Source organism: Indicator indicator, chromosome 29, assembly GCF_027791375.1.
Source record: "Indicator indicator isolate 239-I01 chromosome 29, UM_Iind_1.1, whole genome shotgun sequence".
Classification (NCBI taxonomy): Eukaryota; Metazoa; Chordata; class Aves; order Piciformes; family Indicatoridae; genus Indicator; species Indicator indicator.
The window spans coordinates 10,182,323-10,202,029 of NC_072038.1; the positions used below are offsets into that span (position 1 = coordinate 10,182,323).

Genomic DNA, 19,707 nt, shown 5'->3' on the forward strand with positions numbered 1-19,707 from the left:
GAGATTTTCAGCTCTGACAAACTGCTTTGTCAGTACCCAATTAACAGGAAAACACCCCAGCTCCCCAGTTTGGGTGTAATTTTCTTTTTTTCCTAAAAAGACCCTTACCTCCTTTTCATGTATTCGACACAGTGCGTGTTCATCCCGGGAAGGGCTGCTTTTTCCCAGGTCAGTTTTGGGGGTCATCTATTGAATGAGAAACAAGTTCAAAACAACTTAAGTTCAAAGAAGCAACTCCAAGCAAAACTGATCCTAATCATAAGTGAAAAACATGGAGGATGTTTGTTCACCCTTAGCAAATGCCAAGGGAACACAAATACCTACCAGAGACACTGGCACTGGTTTTTCCCGCAAATATCTTGGATTTTCTAACTGAAAAAGAAGTTAGAGGAAAAGATGTCATGTCAGATGTGGCTGCTTATTTTTGCAAACAGTGAAAAACATCTCCAGATTTTCCCAGAAGTTAGCAGTGACATTTGGTGTGTGTTTTGAGAGGTAATCTGGAAGGGAGCTTAGAGGTCGTCTACTCCAAACTCCCTGCCATGGGCAGTGTTGGCTCTCCACTAGACTTGGCTGCTCAAGGTCTCATTCAACCTGGCCTTGAACACCCCCAGGAAGGAGGCAGCCACAACCTCCCTGGCGGCATATTCCAGAGTCTCACCATCCTCATACTGAAGAACTTCTCCCTAAGGTCCCGTCTAACCCTGCTCCCCCTCAGCTTCAAACCATTCCCCCTTGTGCTGTCTCTAGACACCCTCATGAAAAGTCTCTCTGCAGCCTTCCTGTAGGATCCCTTCAGGTATTGGAAGGCAGCTCTGAGGTCCCCCCAGAGGCTTCTCTTCTCCAGGCTGAACACCCCCAGCTCCCTCAGCCTGCCCTCACAGCAGAGGTGTTCCAGCTCTTGGATCATCTTTGTGGCACTCCTCTAGACTCACTCCAACAGCTCTGTGTCCTTCTTCTACTGGGGATACCAGACTGGATGCTGTTTTCAAGGTGGGATGTCAATTTTAATTTCCAAGCCCTCATAGTTGTAAAAAGTTCCATCAATGAATGTTTGAAAAGAATTTAGCAGCTAAATATAGAGCTTATGCAAAAGATTGCCTACTTTTTTTCAACAGAAAAACATCTAGGATAAATTCACAGATTACAATGATTTCAATCTTGTGAGTTTGAAAGCTTACAGCAGAGTGCATAGAAGCTGCATCCACACATGCAAGTCGTAGAGGCAAAGCATAAGGAAGCAATTCATTAACACTGCTGCATAATTAAAGCAGCTCTTATAATCAGTATTTTTAAGAACCAAGCACAAAATATCATCCACAACCCACTTCCTCTATCAGACAGCTCTATCTTTTTCATTTCCTCAGATGATGAGGCTCAAACATCACATCACAGAGCATGCACAACACCCAAGCAAAGCTTTCAAGGCTATCATCTTGTAAAATGTGGCAGTGAGCTTTGGAACAGCAATGTGATTCCAATCCCCATCTTACAACAGCTCATCTGTTTTTCTTTCAGGTTTGGGTTTTTTTTTTAAAGATTAAATTGATCTATGGGGCATGGCAAATATATATCAAATGCTTGCACTTTCTCCACCACTATTAAATAAATTTGTGTGTTGAATTTGTCAGTGAAAAAGAGGCTTAATCCCTCTGAAATTTCAATTTGATACAGTATTATTCATTTCCTGTCCTGAAAGGTTCTGTAGGGTTTCTGTATGCTGTTGAGGAGTTGTCATATTTCACCCAGAAGTAGTTGAAGACATTCACATGTTTAAAACACATCCATTCAATTATCTAATATTTTAATACCGTAACTCAAAGTATCAGAAACCAAATAATTTCCCAAGTAACCTATTTCTCTTTACTGTCACTGAGTTTATTAAAATACACTAAACTTTAATTCATGGAAAGCATCCCAGGTTGGTTTTATTTCCAGGATTTTTGGGTGTCTTATTTAAACACACACACACAACAAAACAAGGGTAGATAGTTGTGACTAAAATGAAGTTTTGAACCTATTGCAAAAACTATAAAATAAAATTAATAATTATGGACATAGGAGATTGGTGAGGAGAAGAATACAAGAGTGAGATCATCATGGGGCATTAACCACAGATAACTGTAGGAAAGAAAATTAATCAAGGGACAGAAATAACAAGCACAGAAGTCTAAACCAGACAAAAACAATATTAATATTTCTTTTATCCTGCCCATTTGTACCTGCAAAACTGTTTTCTAACTAAAATTCCCCAATCTGACTAGCATCAAACTCTTCCCTCTAGTTCATTTCACCAACTTCCCCATCCATACCACCTGCCTCCTCATCACCTGTACAGACCCCCAGGAGTGAAGGCAGCTTGCCAAGAGCTCAAGGATCAGAAAAGCCAAGCAGCAGATAACATCAAAAGTCTTCACCAATACCTGGTGGAATTTTGAGCAGGCTAATAAGGCTGCAGAACCAAATTCCAAAGGCTTAATTATTTTCTGTGCAAACTGAATACAAACAACCTTTACTTTTGCCTTTTTCAGAGCTAAAATTTATTCTAAATATTTACAATTAATTCCCATGCTTTATCTGACCATGAAATTCAGCTCTCTGCAGCCTTCGTTTCAAAACCAATCTGAAGAACTAAGGTACATCCTCCTTGTTTATGAGGAAAAAGGAAAATGTGTCTCTAATACTTTGTATGGCCCAAGTCTTGCATTTTTTGATTTTGTAACAGCAGCCATATGTGCTTTGAAGTTAAATGTTCCCACTTTGTTACTTGTTGTGGATTATATCCACTTAAAACCGATCTGTAAACATTTAATGTCTCAACATTCATCCTTTTCATGCTGGTCTTCTGCAAAACTTCTTGTTCTCCAAATTATACCACATTAAAAGAGGGAATATCACAATAAAGAATGCCCCCAAAAAAGAAGGGGAAAAAAAGGCAGCTTGTATTTATGAGAAACATGCAAATTTAAAAATAATAAGCAAAAGGTCAAAGACAAACCAAAATACATATGCATGAAATTGAAGGGCTGCCATGAGAAGAACAGTAAATCACATGCTTTTTGTAAGAGGATGAACCAAATAAATGTCATCATGAAAGACATCTTTATTTGAACTGCAATTGAACTCTAATTTGTAAAGACCACTTCTTAACAAAAATGGCAGTTTCAAATTCCTTTGTAGAAAAGATTCTGGATTCTCCTGTTCTGTTTAGGCAGCTGAACAGACGACAAACTCTTGATTCAGTTTGTGAGAACTGGCAAGGTCACAGACTTGAATGCTCATAAAGCAGAGTAGGGAAAGCTTTGGATGATCAGATCTCCATTAGAAGATGACCATAAGCCAGCAATGTGCCCTTGTGGCCTGGAAGGCCAATGGCATCCTGGGGTGTGACAGGTAGGTCAAAGGAGGTTCTCCTCCCCCTCTACCCTGTCCTGACGCTGCATCTGGAATATCATGTCCAGCTCTGGGCTCCTCAGGCCAAGAAGGACCTCAGGAAACTGCATGAGAGAGTCCAGGGCAGAGCCACAAAGATACTGAAGGCAGTGGAACATTTCCCTGCTGAGGACAGTCTGAGGGAGCTGGGGCTCTTCAGCTTGGAGCAGAGGAGCCTGAGAGGTGACCTCATTCATGTTGATAAAGATGTGCAGGGCAGTGTCAGGAGGATGGAGCCAGGCTCTGCAAAGTGATGCCCAATGATAGCACAAGGGGCAGCGGGGGCAAGCTGGAGCAGAGGAGAGGCCACGGGAACAGAAAGGAAAACTTTTTCACTGTGAGGGTCACAGAGCCCTGGAGCAGGCTGCCCAGAGAGGTTGTGGAGTCTCCTCCTCTGAAGGCATTCAAAACCAGCCTGGATGCATTCCTGTGTAACCTGCTCTAGGTGATCCTGCTCTGGCAGAGGGGTTGGACTGGATGATCTTTGGAAGTCCCTTCCAGCCCCTAACAATCTGTGATCAGAGGACCCCCATTACTTTACAGAAATAATCCATTTTATTCTCCCACATTGAAAAGAATTTGGCAGAAATCTGCATAAAAACAGAGGTTCCAAAGCTGAATTTGAGGCAAGTTAGCCATAATTTTTAACTTTAGTATTTTCAATCTCTATTTATTTTAACAACATCTAAAGTGGTCAAAACTAAACGTTTTTGAAGTACTCCATTTTAAAGCTACCAATACAAGCAATGAATTGATAAAAAGTAAACTGAGCTGAAATGCCTTCCCCTAAAAGCAGGAAGAGTGCAAAAAAAAAAAAAAAAAAAAAGGCAATTTTGAGCACTCAAGGTACTTCCACAAGACTCATCCTAAGGACATGAACGATATTTTATCCCTCAGGCTGAAAATAACATGCAGGCTTTGTATCTGTGATAGTCCAGACATTCACACCAAGGCTTCTGCTCTTTTGACCCAGTAAATACCACAACAATGACAACGTTCATGGTCTGCTTCCATCCTGCCCCTTCCAAATTCCCATTCCATTCTTTGGAAGATGTTTACCGAGGTAGACTTATCTTCAACAATGCATGAATGTAGCTTATTACAGTTCAGAACCAGAGTCAGAAGGTATGTTGTATATATTAAGATTCAGGACAAGAAACCACACTTGGAGCAGCAGGCTTGTTGCACATTCCCCCTTAAGCTTCTTCAAAGCCCAAATGTGATTGTTTTCAAAACAGGGATGGAAAACAAAAAACCCACACATGAAAGAGTTAAGAACACTTAAGATTTTCAAATGGTAAACAACTAAACTGAACCTTGCCCTAAGTTCTTACTTTAATCTAACAAACCCAGCCAGCCAGCATGTTCCCTACAGAAATAACTGCTGAGTAGCTTCAGGAAATTTGAGTAAGGACATTCTTATCTAACATCATAATTTGTAGGGAAGTTCACTTTAATGCTGCTTCTGCAGTCTTAGTGGAAGGACATTAAAGCACATGAAGATTGTTTGTCAGCATGGAAGCTGGATTTATTTTTTGAAGTCACAACACCACTTGGAGTTCACTGTGGGAAAGTTTTTACAGTGCTGCTGCCCTCCAAGGCCACAACATATACAGTAGGTATGTTTATAGTAAGCAGACAGACTAAGAAACCAAACAAAAGATAATCAAATGGTTTGTGCAGAAATGGTTGAGCTTAACTAGACTGGAAAGACACAGGCAGATGTGAGCCAAGTACACAAACCAGGCATAACTACACTGTTGCTGCAGCCACCCAAGAATTCTCCCTGCTTGCAGCCACTTTAACCCTGCAGTATGTGCAACTCCTCCCAGAAGGGAGAATGCCACACAAGCCACTGACCGCCGGATTGCTTTGGTCCAACTCCTCTTCAACCTTTATGAGGCAGTAACATTTCCCATGATAAATTCTTCTGGGCAAGACCCAAACATCCAGGTTCTTTGTACTGAAAATCCCACATCAACTCTGGTAAAAGCTAAAGAGTTAAATTCTTCTCCTGGCTGAATTCCAGCGATGAAAAATCATCTTGTCCCTGATTAAAAACCCCTTTGCTCTTTCCCCAGGGTGCAATCCCTTTGTGTGCTTTCTACCTAAAATCAAGTGCTGAATTTCCTGGGATGTTTAAAAGAGTTGCTTTGTCACACCTAAAACTGGCTGCAATTCAGTGACAAACAAAACTGTATCAGAAGCATCAGGAAAATAAAATACATAGGCAGGTCAGATAAGAATATGCAGGAGTTTAATCAATTGTTGTTCCTTCATATAACTTCAATTGTCTATCCCAAAAATTCTGTTTGTCTACAATCTAAAAAGCTTAAAAGACAACAAGAGGAAAAAAAAAGATAATATTAAAAAAAAAGCAAATTTAATTGCATTATCCAGGAAGCTTCTCTCCTGACACTACATAAATTCCATAATATTTACTTAATTTATGAGACAACTAAAGGGGAGGTGAGGATGTCCTGAACTAAATTTGCAACAACATGTAGAGGTTTATTGACAGCTGTTAATAAAATAAGATAGCTGAGGATTTTTATGATGTCCTAAAATAGCTAAAGAATGCCAAAGAAAGTTCAAAGTAGGAACATGACCAAAGATTACTTGCATTTGTCTAAACTCCTGCCTCTGAAATCTGTCCTTTCAAACAGCAATACAAAAGGATTTCTTTTTTTTTTTCCCAACACTGCAAATGTAACTGCAGGGCACAAACATTTAATAAAAGGCTAGTCCTCTACATCAGTTTAGATAAGAGCCAGTAAGGGCTAAAATCCCCAGATTTTTATGATCTATTTAAAATTAGCTTCAATTCCATGTGTGAAAGGCAAATTTATCACAAGCAAAACAACTTTTATTAAAAAAAATGGAAACAAAAAACCACATTTACCCATGCATGGCTACAATCTAAAGAACTTGTACAATAAAATGTTTGATAAAGATAACCAGGAATGCTGCAAGGCAAATGGAAAAGTGCTTTCATTACTCATGAGAAGCAACAATATTCAAGTAGTGCAATGAGTTAACTTCTCACCTAGAAAATACTGATACTGAAATTACCACTAATAAAAAATATCTTGAAGCCTCCATATTACAGCTTTGACCTCTCTGCTTAGTAGAGAATCATCAAATTATTTCCTGAAACTTTTCACAATATTTTAAACTAAAACAAACAAACTTGGGGCCCTCACTACAATGAAGATATTGATTGAGGTGCTGGAGCATGAGAAAGTGAAGGCTTAGCAGCAACTCACAATTGGAAGATCCTAAGCTTCACTCATTTCTAGATTATTAGACACTTAGACATTTGCAGATCACAGAATCACAGAATGTTAACGGGTTGTAAGGGACCTCAAAAGATCACCCAGTCCAACACCCTTGACAGAGCAGGATCACCTAGAGTACATCACACAGGAACATGTCCAGGTAGATTTTGAATGTCTCCAGAGATGGAGACTCCACAACCTCTCTGGGCAGCCAGATGATTGACTCTGTAAATACTTGCTTGATATAAGAGCAGCTTCCTAAAATTTCAAGGACTTTTTACTGAGAAAAATCCTCACATAAGGACACGTCCAAAATTCCCAGGATCAGCTCTGTGCCCATTGCTGCAAGAAAAATGTACAGAAGGACACATTCTTTGCCTGACTAGAAACCTTGAGGCACCATTCACTCCTTGACACATGACTGAAACTAAAGAAAAAAAAACCCAAGGAAACTCTGAAATGCTTTCTAAAAACAACTGCTCTTGACATGAGGCAGTTCAAAGTGAAAGCCATTCTGTATTTCCTTGCCTAACTTTCCCCCACTACTGAAGTACTCTGTTGGGTCAAGGGTCTTCTGTATCTGAGGTGGGATCACTTGTAAATTAACTTTCTCAAATGGTCTGCAAATGTGGTTAGCAATTAAAAGATAGCTCAGTGCTCCTATGGCAGTGGAAATGCTTACCAACAGCACTCACATCTTAAAGCTTACAGCTTCTGAAGTGCTGCCATCATTTAATAAGCTTGGGTTTGGTGTGTTGTGTTTTTTTTTTAATGTTCAATAACTACATAGTCTTCTTTAAGTCTGAAACTCTACTTGAAACTTCCTGACCCTTTAAGAACCCTGTGCAAGCAGTGATCCATAGCAAGGAATCACTGTTCAACAGCAACCACTTACAGACCTCACTTTTACAACCTCAAATCCTCCTCGTCAGGTAACTCCCAACAAGTCTTATCAGGCAATCAAAGTCTCTCACTAGTGACTTGTTTAATTATCATCCCTGGAGAGGAGACTTGAAAAACTGATTTATGTGTCATGGTAGCCAAGTTGTTATCCAAGAGAGCTCCCATATCAGTGGAGGATCATCATAGCTCAATAACCATCCATTATCAACACAACACAACTGCAAACTGGAATTTCAATTAGAAAAAAGAAATACAAAACAAATAAAGAGATAAGCAAGCAGGGAGATCAACACTGATATAAAAATGCTGGATATAAAGAGATTCTTTGTCAGCACCAATTGGAACAATTTGTAAAATGGCCATGAGCAAGTTTCCCCCTTGAAGCAGCTTTAAATGCTCCAGGTATTACAACTGCTTGTTCACAAAATCCAGGTATTTATGCAGCCCAAACATCCAAAATCTGCAAGTGACTGCTTGCATATTTGTTTCAGACACCTGCACAGTGCTTTCACAAACTGCAGTTGACTACTACTGAAAAGCTTTCTGGAGCTCCGCTCTCCTCACTTCACAAAACTACAGCTTCTGAAAAATACATTCAACTAAGTCTGCAAGTGCCAGAAATTGTTCTTGTATTACTCTGTAAAAGACAAGAAGCTCCAAGGAACAATAGGATGCACCCAGATTAACATTTTTGGCACTTCTAAAAGGAAGCAAACTCTGGCAAGAAAAAAATTGAAATACTGAGCTTTACTAGTGGCTTGGAAATTCTGTGTTCCTTAAAAAAAAATACAATACAGAAAGACAATCTCTTCTTTCAACTCTTCTACACAAGCCTAAATTCATAACAGCATTATTGAGCTATCAAGAAGCAGTCTGAGTTTCTGCTAGAGTAAGACACTTGGTTTTGACCAGCAGGTATTTTTATTATTTTGTTTGATTTATCAATAACTATATTAAATAAAATATGATTATTGCTTAAAAATGAGGTATTTCTCACATTTTCTCCTCAAGATGACACATATTTGTAATGAGCCTTTCCAAGTTTTACCAATTCATTTCTAAATGACTGAGTCCTACATGAAGTTTTGTCAATGCAGGCTACTAAAGACCTTTCATATCAAGTCAAGAAATAAACAAATATACTCTGCTTTACCCCAAGATTCCAGCTATTGAGGCGTGCTTCAAAGTCACTGTCATCCAAAGAGGTGAGTTTTTTATGATGATGGTCCTGGAACATAAGAAAGTCAAACAAAATATTAGAGGAGCTGGCAGATACATGGTCTGAAAACAAATAAGCTTCTCACTGACTTGGCCATGCCTATTGCACTTCCCAACAGAGTCATGATACCTCTGACAGCTCTAATCTAACCAGCTCTGTTTCCAGGAGGGTACTGTGCTAAGAAAGGAATTCAGAGGACAAACCAGCTTGTCTCCTCATTTTAATGTTGTTCTTCATTTACTGACTTCCAAACAGGCTCAGGCAGCTGGGGTTTTTCAGCCTGGAGAAGAGAAGGCTCCAGGGAGACCTAATAGCAACCTTCCAGTACCTGAAAGGGGCTACAAGAAAATTGCAGAGGGACTGCAAAGGCCTGTGTTGGTAGGACAAGGGGCAATGGCTTGAAATTAGAGAAGGATAGATCTAGATCGGATGTTAGGAACAAATTCTTTGGCATGACAGTGGTGGAACACTGCAATAGGTTGCCCAGGGAGGCAGGTGAAGCCCCAACCCTGGAGATATTCAAGGCCAGGCTCAACAAGGCTCTAAGCAACCTGCTCTAGTGGAGGATGTCCCTGTTTACTGCAGGGGGGTTGGACTAGATGACCTTTGGAGGTCCCTTCCAACCCAAACCATTCTATGATTCTATGAAAGCATTTCCAACACTCAGTGAGGGCTGCAATCATTGTTGCTCAAGGCAGCATCTTTCAGAAGGCTTTTTCTGTAGGATAAGAGAAACTACTGATTGCACTTAGTGTATCAGGGAGGGGAGCTGAACAGAAAATGCTCTTTAATTGAGACATAATGCTACAGAACATTGAAGTGTGAGTCAGTCTAAGTTTTGTTAGCAAGAGGTTTGTGTAGGGGCATGCAGGTACCTCTCTGTTAAATCTGCTTGTTCATTATGACCATGCAGAGAAGGGAGCTTTGAATTCAGTTCATGAACACTTGGTTGAGGCAGTTCTTAATGTTTCTTAAAAGACTCCCTGTTCCTCTACCTGGACCTGAATTATGCCAGAACATCACTGACCACAGCACAAGATACTATTTGTTCCAGCCAGCCAAACATTCATCATACTGTTTGGCAAAGCAAGAGAAGATTATTTCACTTAAAGGCCTTTTTAAAGCTATAATCACAGTAGAATCCAGTGTATGGAGCTAAGGAACAATGAAGTGCAAACTAACACTGATCTGGAAGCCTGCGGCAGAGCCAGGTACCAAAAAAACCCCAACCAACCCCAACCAAACCAATGAACCAGACAAAAACCAAACAAACAACAACAGCAACAACATAAATCTTTAAAGCCCAAAATCCAGGTTTCAACTGAAGGAAATTATTTTCTTTACAGTAACTGTTCCATAAGAAATACTTCTTTAAGTCAAGTAAAGCCAACAGGAAACCAATGAGAAGAAATTTGGTAAGCCCAGCATCTGCTTTTATTTTTATTTTTAATTATTCTTTTGTTCTGTTTTTAATTACATTTGCATATAGACAAACACACACATAAGTACATTCATACCAACCAGAGCCTAGGGCAGAAACATTCAATTTATGCCCCTAGACCATGTGTAGCCTGCCATGACAAACCATCCCCTTGCTGGTCCTCTCTTCCAAACGCAGAGCAGGACATAGCTTTCCTTAGAAAGACAGACCTCAGACTCCAGCTTCCAGTTTATCCCACTTGTACTTCGTGTCCTCCTAAGTTCAGGAATGTGCCCAGGAAAGAAGGGTGAGAACAGCCTATGCATGTCAACAACCCACTTCCAGATGCAATCTTTCTCATCTGTTCCTCTGACACAGCCAAAAGTGTGGGCAGACCTACAATGGACATCCAGCAAATTCAGTGTTCCATGGAGGAATGAGAGCTGTGATAGATGCTCTGGCTGTGCTGAAGGAACCACACGAGACAAACCTCTCCAGTAACAAAGACTGGACACTACAAGGCTACTGACAAAGGGAAAAGGCTTATTTGTTGAGAACTCATTTGTCAGAAGTAATTTTAAGTTGAAATCCTTGCAAATCTATGTATCATTAAATATTTTGGACTAAAAGGGTTTTCTGTGAAGTCTGTTTAGTGTTTTTTCCATCAGCCATAATGCTAGTTGTGGAAAGTCTGATTTAAACAAACTGTCCAAAATTCACTCTTTTAGAGGTCAACCATCATTAAGCAGAGCCAAAGACATCCCTGCAGCTTTCTTTAATCTACTGTTGCAAAATACAAGATGATGTCAATGCAGTCACTTTGCCAAGCCCAGGGAAAACAATGCAGCAGGCATTAAACCCTGCATTAAACAGAGGTCAACCATGAGGATGAATTGAGAGCATCCTGCAAGAAATTCTTTTCCCCTGCACTTGCTGAGGGCAGATTTTGATGAGCTTTAATCCTTCCTATCACTCCTTCCCCAATGTCTGCTCTTGTACACAGGGATCATGACTCAAGCAGTTAAAAGTAACAGCTTTATGATGATGTACCAAAACAATTTATTGAAATTAGAGCAAGATTTATGACACAAAGGAGAAGCATCTTACAGAGAGTGGTGTGGCTAGGTTATCTTCATCTGTCTGGTGAGGAGGACTCATAGAATGTGATCTTAGTGCTGGCTTTTCAGTGTACTTGAATCTTTCCCTGTTAACCAAAGGAGTAAGCAGAAAGAAGAATTCATTTTCAGCAACTTGTGGCAGACAAAGGATGTTAATCTGATAATAAAATCCTTTTAAATATACTAGAGAAAATAATTGTCAAGGTGTAAAGATCAAAAACAGTAGAATTTAAAAAAAAGGAAAAATTGTTATTAAAGGCAGGTTCAAGAAAAACAAAAGCCTTAAGAATTCCAACAAATAAAACCAAAACCACTCAAAAAACCCCACATCAACAGACCCATAAAAAATAGTGTGTACATCACAGTGTATTTCAAGGTGTTCTTTGCATCTCTTACTGCATCACCCAACATCTCCCCAGATTTTAGGGTAAATCCAAGCTAACTGAGAAGCTGATCGAGGAGAACATGTCTGAAACAAAATTGCTAAGCATATGAGCCAGCATGGGACAAAGTCCAGCAGGTCAGAGAAGAAAAGTGAATTAAAATGATGGTTGGCCTCACCATAGGGGAGAGCACTAAAGATCAAAAGCCAGAGCAAGGTATATCATCATGTAACGTACAAACCTGAGAGAAGGTAGAGAACTACATGCACAGCTCAGCAGAAAAGCAGTGACATGAAAGTCCAGGGTGGAAGGCAATGTGTCAAAGAAACAAGTCAGAAGGACTGTAATGGTTGCACTTCATTTCAGCTGGGGTTTATGTAGTAAGGGGTGTATGTGGGGGGATGGTAAAGAAAGGCCCACAGGACAGGATACAAGTACAGGGTGAACGTTTACTCTGTCCAGTAGAGAAAAAAGCAGACAGGGATTTTCTGGAGAAGCTTTTGTCATACAAAATACTTGAACAAAAGGAGATTAAGACTAGCAGATAGGTGAATCATAGAACAGAATCATAGAATCAGTAAGGTTGGAATAAATCTCCAAGATCATCAAGTTCAACCATTGACCCAGCACTGCCAGGTCACCACCAAACCACGTCCCTCAGCACCACATCTACACAGCTTTGAACACTTCCAGAGATGGTGACTCCACCACTTCCCTGGGCAGCCTGTTCCAGGGTTCAACCACTCTTTCAGTGAAGAAATTGTTCCCAGTGCCCCAGCCTAAACCTCCCCTGGCACAACTTGAGAACACTTCCTCTCAAGACAACCTTCACTGAAGACAACCTTCACTGACACACCTGGTCAACTGACCTTCCTCAATTATAAAGCAGGGAAAGAAAAGAATAGCCTGGATAAAAAAAAAATATTCTAAGAGTTTATTAGGTAGGTTGTTACAGCAAAAGATCCAACCTAGCAGTGAAACAGCCTTCAGCATATCCTCCAGTGTCAAATCCACACCTATTAAAGTAATCAAAATCTCCTGTTGGTCCACTCACCTTCTTGTGACTAACTATTGTGTGTTGCAATCCAGCCAGACCATTAAAAATACTTTTCATTCTTTCCATCCAGCAGCAAATTAGACAGTAAGGGATGCCAAAAAGACACTGAGAGAAATTAAGTGTTTGTGAACAGAAAGACAACTGTTGGATGTACAACGTAAACCACTCACTTCTAGGAAGACAAACACTGACAAAACTTTTCACACTGCCCCAGCTTTCATCCCAAGAGCAGGGAACAGTGACACAGAACAACTGGGAGAATACCTTCCCTTCCAGCACCAATAAATACCAATGGCTTGGAGGGATGCAAAATAACAATTAGAAAGCAGTAAATAGTTTAGATAAGCAAGGTCTGAGAGGTAAAAAAGATCAAAAGAAATATAATACAATGAGTGTCTCCAGCATTCCAATTCTAGACACATGCTTAGTTCTTTATTTGTTATTCTGAAGAGAAAGTTGCTTTACTTGATTCTGTGAACACAATCTGAAAAGATCATTAAGGATGGACCACACTTTTGCTCATATCAAGTTCATACTTCTCATTTACTCCCTCTTCTAGCCTTCTGCCAATATGAGTCAGGTTCCAGAAATCACAAGATAATTTCTGTTTTCCTCCCATGGCAGGTGAGTGGAGAATGGGCAGAGTGTTGACACCAGCCCTGTGACCTCCTGCTTCAGCCAAAACAGTGAGCTAGCACAGGAGAAGGAAGAAATTTGCTACTAATAAAGGAGATCAGTAAATAATTTCCTACTAGGAACAAAGTAAGGGAAACTCACTGGTTCCCCCTGGTACAGCACAGTCACACACTAACCTTTACCAATGTTTTTCAGGCATAATCTATAAACATACAGTAGAATGTGGGGTCAGACAGACCAGGTTTCTGTTCACACCAAACTACACATTCCTCAAACTAATTCTTTTCATGTTTCAAAATGAAGATGCACCTTTCAAGGACCAGCTGGCTTGCTCTTATTCATTTACAGCCCAGTCTGCAAGTCAGGCTTGTCTATCTATTTTTTATTTAGCCAGATAAACAACTTCTTATAGAAAAGCCAAAATCTTCATACACAGAAGGATATGTATTGCAAGATAAAAATAACTACGAAAAGACCTTCTCCGTTTGTTTGCTTCTTTTCAAGGAGGGAAACTTGAGATAAACAAACATCAAAACCTTACTCAAACATTTCTCACTTATCTATTTTGCCCTGAGAAAATGTTGTAGTCTATCTGTAAGAACCTGAGTTGTGGTTGGAATGCAAAATCTGTCCCCAGCTGCATCCCTCCCCCGGCTACGGGCACAGGGCTCCTTACACGCAAGTGCAACGTGACAAGATCGCCATCTGCTGGCACTCTCTACCCACTGCAGGGCCTGGAAATGCTCCATTGACATCTTCAGTTCATTCAAAACTCTAAGTACAAAGAAAGACAAGATCTGTACATTAAATATAGCTAACACCTTAATGCAGACACACTTAAAGAGCTATCAAAGAAGCTCTTTCTGCAAAACCTAACAGCTGAAACTTTTACTTTCAGTGTTTGATCCTGCATAACTCACACATTCGTTTCTCATTGCTACAAAGATTAATTTATGTAAACTCCAGAGTAATCAACACTTCTAACTGCCAACACCAGATTTCCTCAGACACAGCCCTGTGTACACACCAGCACAGCCATGCCTACGCAGCTAAGTTTCACTGCCAGATTTCTTTAAACCACTAACTTGCTTCTCCTGGCATGTAGTAATAGCAGAAGGTCTCCACAGAACTCACCAGAGCCTTGGGAACCATCTGTTATCACCACTGCAGGTATTGCTACAGCCCCACATGTCAAAGAAAGGAAAAGTAGATAAAATAAAGCTTCACTCCTCACAGGACTTGTGCTCCAGACCCTTCACCAACTTTGTGGCCCTTCTCAGGACCCACTCCAGCACCTCAATGTCTTTGTGGTAATGTCATCTATCCAAATAAGAGGTGAACAGTTAAAAAATGCAGGACACTGTGATATACAAAAATCACAAAATGGCTTAGGTTGGAAGGGACCTTAGAGATAATCTACTCCAACCTCCCCACCATGGGCAGGGTCACCTCTCAACTTCAGCTGCTTCAGGCCTCATCCAACCTGGCCTTGAACACCCACAGGGAACAGGTATCCACAACCTCCCTGGGCAAGCTAATCCAGAGTCCCAACACCCTCGTACCGAAAAGCTTCCATAACTGCCATACAGCCACATAGAAAAAGAACACAGATCTTGATAATCAGCACGAAGTTGCACTGCATAAGAAAAAAGTAGAAAGTAGTAAACACTTAAGAACAAAACACAGATTAAACTAAAATTTACTTGAGTCCCAGAAAGGGGACAGAAAAAATGCCTGTGACTTTCCATTGTATCCACCTGGCCAGCCTGGCACACCTGCAGGGATATATATCTAAGCCTTAATAACCTGATGCATTTCATCCTTTTACCTGCTCTGTAAATAGCTCTGAACTCACCTGATTGGAACTAAGGATGAAGCTTAAGCTCAGTGGCTCCTGCAACCTACAAAAAGACTGTCAGATGGACTGCCATAACAAGCTGCAGCTACAGAGAGCCAAGATTCTGCCACACAGCTGATAATTGTAAGTTATCCTAGTAACAAATATGCAGGACCTAGGCATAGGGGGTGCTACGCTGCAACAAAGCTTGTGTATTTGTAGTAGACAGCATGACAGAAATCAAAACATTTTAAACCAGACTCAGAAAGGGATTGTTCAGGTAAGAATGGAGTCATTACAAACCATCCTCCCCACACAGGAGAACAATTTCTCAGATGATCAGTTTGATCTATTGATTTTCCATGCTAAGTGTAACTGAAAAAGGAGGGAGAACGAGAGGAGGGGAAAGAAGATAGAGCTATGGGACATGGAAGAACACAGCAGCCAGAGAAGCAGACATAACAGAAGGATGCAATAATACAGAATCATAAAAATCATCATTAAGTTAGAAACCCAGAGTTTCTGTCATTAAAACACAAACACCACATTGAAGATGAATCCATAACAGTTTAATAAACTCATGCACACAAATTGAAACAACAGAGCTTATCAAATCAAACATCTGTTAAACATCAATCAAACACTGAATGAAGCAAATAAGAGAAATCTCACCCATATGTGAGCACTGTTGCAACTGATGACCCCTCTTGAGAAGATGCCTTCCATGATTCCTCAAACTTAGATTCACTGTTCCCCAGTTCTCCCATTACCCAGTCAGGTAAGCAGTCTGGGCTACTACTCCGAACTCTTGTTGAACTTGGCTCATCAAAATAAATTGACTGCAATTAAAATAAATGCAAAGTCAACACCAGAATATAGTTACACAAATATATTCTTCACACTGCTAATGTTGGTTTTGGCAGGAATAGCTACAGTATAAAACCCTCTTTTCCCAGTGAAGTCAGGGAGGTGTGCAAATTTTACTCTCCCGATCCATGGAATGAATACAGGAGGCAATGGTGTGAATGTCTTGGTGTAAATGGTTTTTTTGTACTTCTTTCAAAATGGGGAATCTTAGCATAAATTAGGGCTGTTACCTCACTACAGCTGATGCCAATGATTGACACATTCAGTATTTCCTATGTGACCTACTCTAGGTGATCCTGCTCTGGCAGGGGGATTGGACACCATTTTTCTAGGTCCCTTTCAACCCCTGACATTCTGTGCTTCAGGTCTTCAGAAAGCAAACCGCAAGCTTAACAATATCTGTGGGAACCCCATGACACTGGCATCTTTTCTTTCTTAGAGAGACTACTATAAGTCACCTCAGACTACACAGGTCACCTCATTTAAGCACATTTTTTTCTTTTCATTCTTTTCTTTTCTTTCTGCTAATTAAGGCAAAAATATAGCCTCAAGTTTGAGGGTTTTTTTTTACATCTTTTTAGAGTTAGACAAAAATTATCTTTCTGTTCCTTCTGAACAGAGATTTTTATAAAGCCTTCTTAGAACCTGTATTTCAAAGAGGAAACAGCCCTCCTAAAAGGTTTTTGCACATAGAAAGGTTTTTCCAACACCAATGACAAGATACATAAATGCCTGGATATACCACATGTGATTCCACTCAATTAATTCCAAATTGTTGCCCACATTTTGCCAAATCAAAGACTTCAAATTTTCAGGATATTCAGAGCAAGTTTGTCTCATGAAAAGAGTTACACCCACCATGTATGAGGGTAAAGTTTTCAGTATTCCTGGGTCTGGTTTACGTGTAAAAGGCCCTTCCAGCAGACCTTGCTTCAGCATGTGGAGCAGAAGTTTGGCATAGAGATTCCGATTCTTCCTTCCCACTGTTCCTGTGCCTGCTCCTGAGGGTTCACATAGTTTTTTAATCCACAGTGCACATCTTTGTCTTTCTAAAAGGATAGATATACATCATCACTAGATGGTTTCAGAGCACATCAAACACATGGGGGAAGAAACAAGTCATTACTGGTTTTCATAGAATCATTGAATGGTTTGGGTTGGAAGAGACCTTCAAGATCATCCAGTTCCAGCCCCACTGCTATGAGCAGGGACACCTTCCACTAGACCAGGTTGCTCAAGGCCCCATCCAACCTGGTCTTTAATACTTCCATGCTTGGAGCCCCCACAGCTTCTCTGGGCAACCTGTTCCAGTGTCTCACCACCTTTAAGGGGAAAAATTTCCTCTAATGTCTAATCTAAATCCAGCTTCCTTTGGTTTGAAGGGAAATATCATTTGCAGATATTTCCCTTCTATCCAAGGTTTAAAGAAAAAACTACCAAAACAAAACAAAAAACCAACAAACCAAATGACTGGAACGAATGAAAAAAGGGGAAAAAAAAAGTTAAATACCAGATTCCAAACAAGTCTTGGGCCCCTCACTACAGGAAAGACATTGAGTTTCTGGAGCATGTCCAGATAAGGGCAAGAAAGCAGGTAACAGGTCTGGAGAACAGGGCTGGTGAGATGCAGCTGAGGGAACTGGGGTTGTTCAGTCTGGAGGAGGCTGAGGGGAGACCTCATTGCTCTCTACAACTCCCTGAAAGGAGGTGATAGAATGAGTGTAAATGGCCTGAAATTGTGCCAGGGGAGGGTTAGGCTGAATATTAGGAAAACTTTCTTTGCTGCAAGAGTGGTCAGGAATTGGAACAGGCTGCCCAGGGAGGTGGTGGTGTCACCATCCCCAGAAGTGTTCAAGAAACTTGTGGACATGGCACTTCAGGACATGGTTTAATGGCTGTGGTGGTGTTAGGTTGAAGGTTGGACCCAGTGATCTTAAAGGTCCCTTCCAACAGAAACAAGTCTACGATTCTATCATTTAACAGTAGTTCAAATTTACACCATCCAGAACTATTTGCTATAAACTGATGGTTACCAGAAGCTTACAGGACTTCTAAAAACAGCATGTTTGAAATCAGTCTCTAACAAGCACAAAACACAGGAGTCACCAGGAATTCTGAACTCCCTGCAAGAGCTGTCATTAACCACAACCTCCAGCTTGCACAAGTCTTAATATTTTAAATATACAACCAATCTTCATTCATTTAAAAAAATCCCCATTTACCCAAATCTTACTACTAGATGATGAAATTAAACATTTGATTAAACAACTACAAAGCCAGGTCTCCATTTTTAGGGTTTGTACCTTTAATAATAACCAATTTGCTCTAATCATTAGATTTACAAAAACGTGATTGATATTATTACACATTCCTAAGCCCCAAATTTGAAAACCTTTTACCTCTAAAAAATATTTGCTGTTTTCTAAGTGCCATCTCAAAAACAATGTCTTTGAGGTGTCTTTTAACTTCCATTTTATTAAAATAGATGTCAATGTATTTATGCAACAGCACATTTACACCACCGAGATAAGGCAGATAAGATCAAATAGCAACAGGTACCTAGAAAATTTAACTCTAGAGGTTGTACAGCTCACAACACTGCCTTGTAACATCAGACATTAAGCATCTGGTAAAAGAAAGTGAAACAAGTTTGCACAGCAATTAACAGTAAGCTAGAATTTTGCTATCAGTGTTTCTCTGTATGCACATTTTGCCATATTTACCTGACCTATGCTGCAGTTTTAGAACATGAGGCTTCATATCCACAACATAGTGATCAAATTCAGTATCTAGTTTTTCCCATGCTTCCTCTTCACCATTCATCTTGGAAGAACACAAAGGAACCTGCAAAATTATTCACATTGAAACAGAAAAGATCACATTGGCTCAGAAGGCAAATCACATCTTGGGCTGTATCAGAAGCATGGCCAGCAGATTCTGCCACTTTGCTCTGCTTTGGTGAGACCTCACTTGGAGTACTGTGTCCAAGTCTGGGACACCCAACACAAGAAAGATCTGGAGCGGGTCCAGAGAAGGGACCCACAGGAAGGTTGGGAAGGACTGTTTAGAAGGGCTTGTAATGATAGGACAAGGGGCAATGGTTTGAAATTAGAGCAGGGGAGATTTTAGGCTGACATCAAGAGTAATTTCTTCCCAATAAGAGTGGTAAAATACAGGAACAGGTTGCCCAGAGATGTGGTGGAGCCCCCATCCCTGGAAGCATTCAAGGCTGATGGAGCCCTGAGCAACCTGATCTAGTTGGAGATTGTGCCTGCTGACTGCAGGCAGGTTGGACAAGATGACCTTTGAAGGTCCCTTCCAACCTGCATTCTGTGAAGTAGCACTATACATTAGTCTCTGTGCACCTCAAGCCATGCAAAGACATGCTTTGGAGTTAAATAAAATATTTAGGATTATCTTCTAGAGTTTATGTAAACAGAGTAACTGTTGCAAACAACAGATACTCAATGAATCTACAAGGATGTGTTTGTTTGGATTATAAAGTGCACAGTCAACCACACCAATGTATAGAATCATAGAAGAGAATCAAGAAGGCT

General features: G+C 40.4%; 1 protein-coding gene across 1 annotated transcript in view; it reads right to left on the minus strand.

Moving 5' to 3' along the window:
- Positions 1 to 18,973, minus strand: part of CEP112 (centrosomal protein 112) — a 161,741-nt gene extending 142,768 nt beyond the window's left edge. Inside the window, exons 1-7 of the mRNA XM_054393864.1 lie at positions 18,874 to 18,973; positions 17,009 to 17,199; positions 15,956 to 16,122; positions 11,360 to 11,456; positions 8,767 to 8,841; positions 325 to 372; positions 109 to 186 (exon numbers count right to left, since the gene is read on the minus strand). Coding sequence (XP_054249839.1) covers positions 109 to 186; positions 325 to 372; positions 8,767 to 8,841; positions 11,360 to 11,456; positions 15,956 to 16,122; positions 17,009 to 17,199; positions 18,874 to 18,973 — 756 coding nt within the window. The remainder of the gene's footprint in view (positions 1 to 108; positions 187 to 324; positions 373 to 8,766; positions 8,842 to 11,359; positions 11,457 to 15,955; positions 16,123 to 17,008; positions 17,200 to 18,873) is intronic.
- Positions 18,974 to 19,707: the final 734 nt, after the last annotated feature.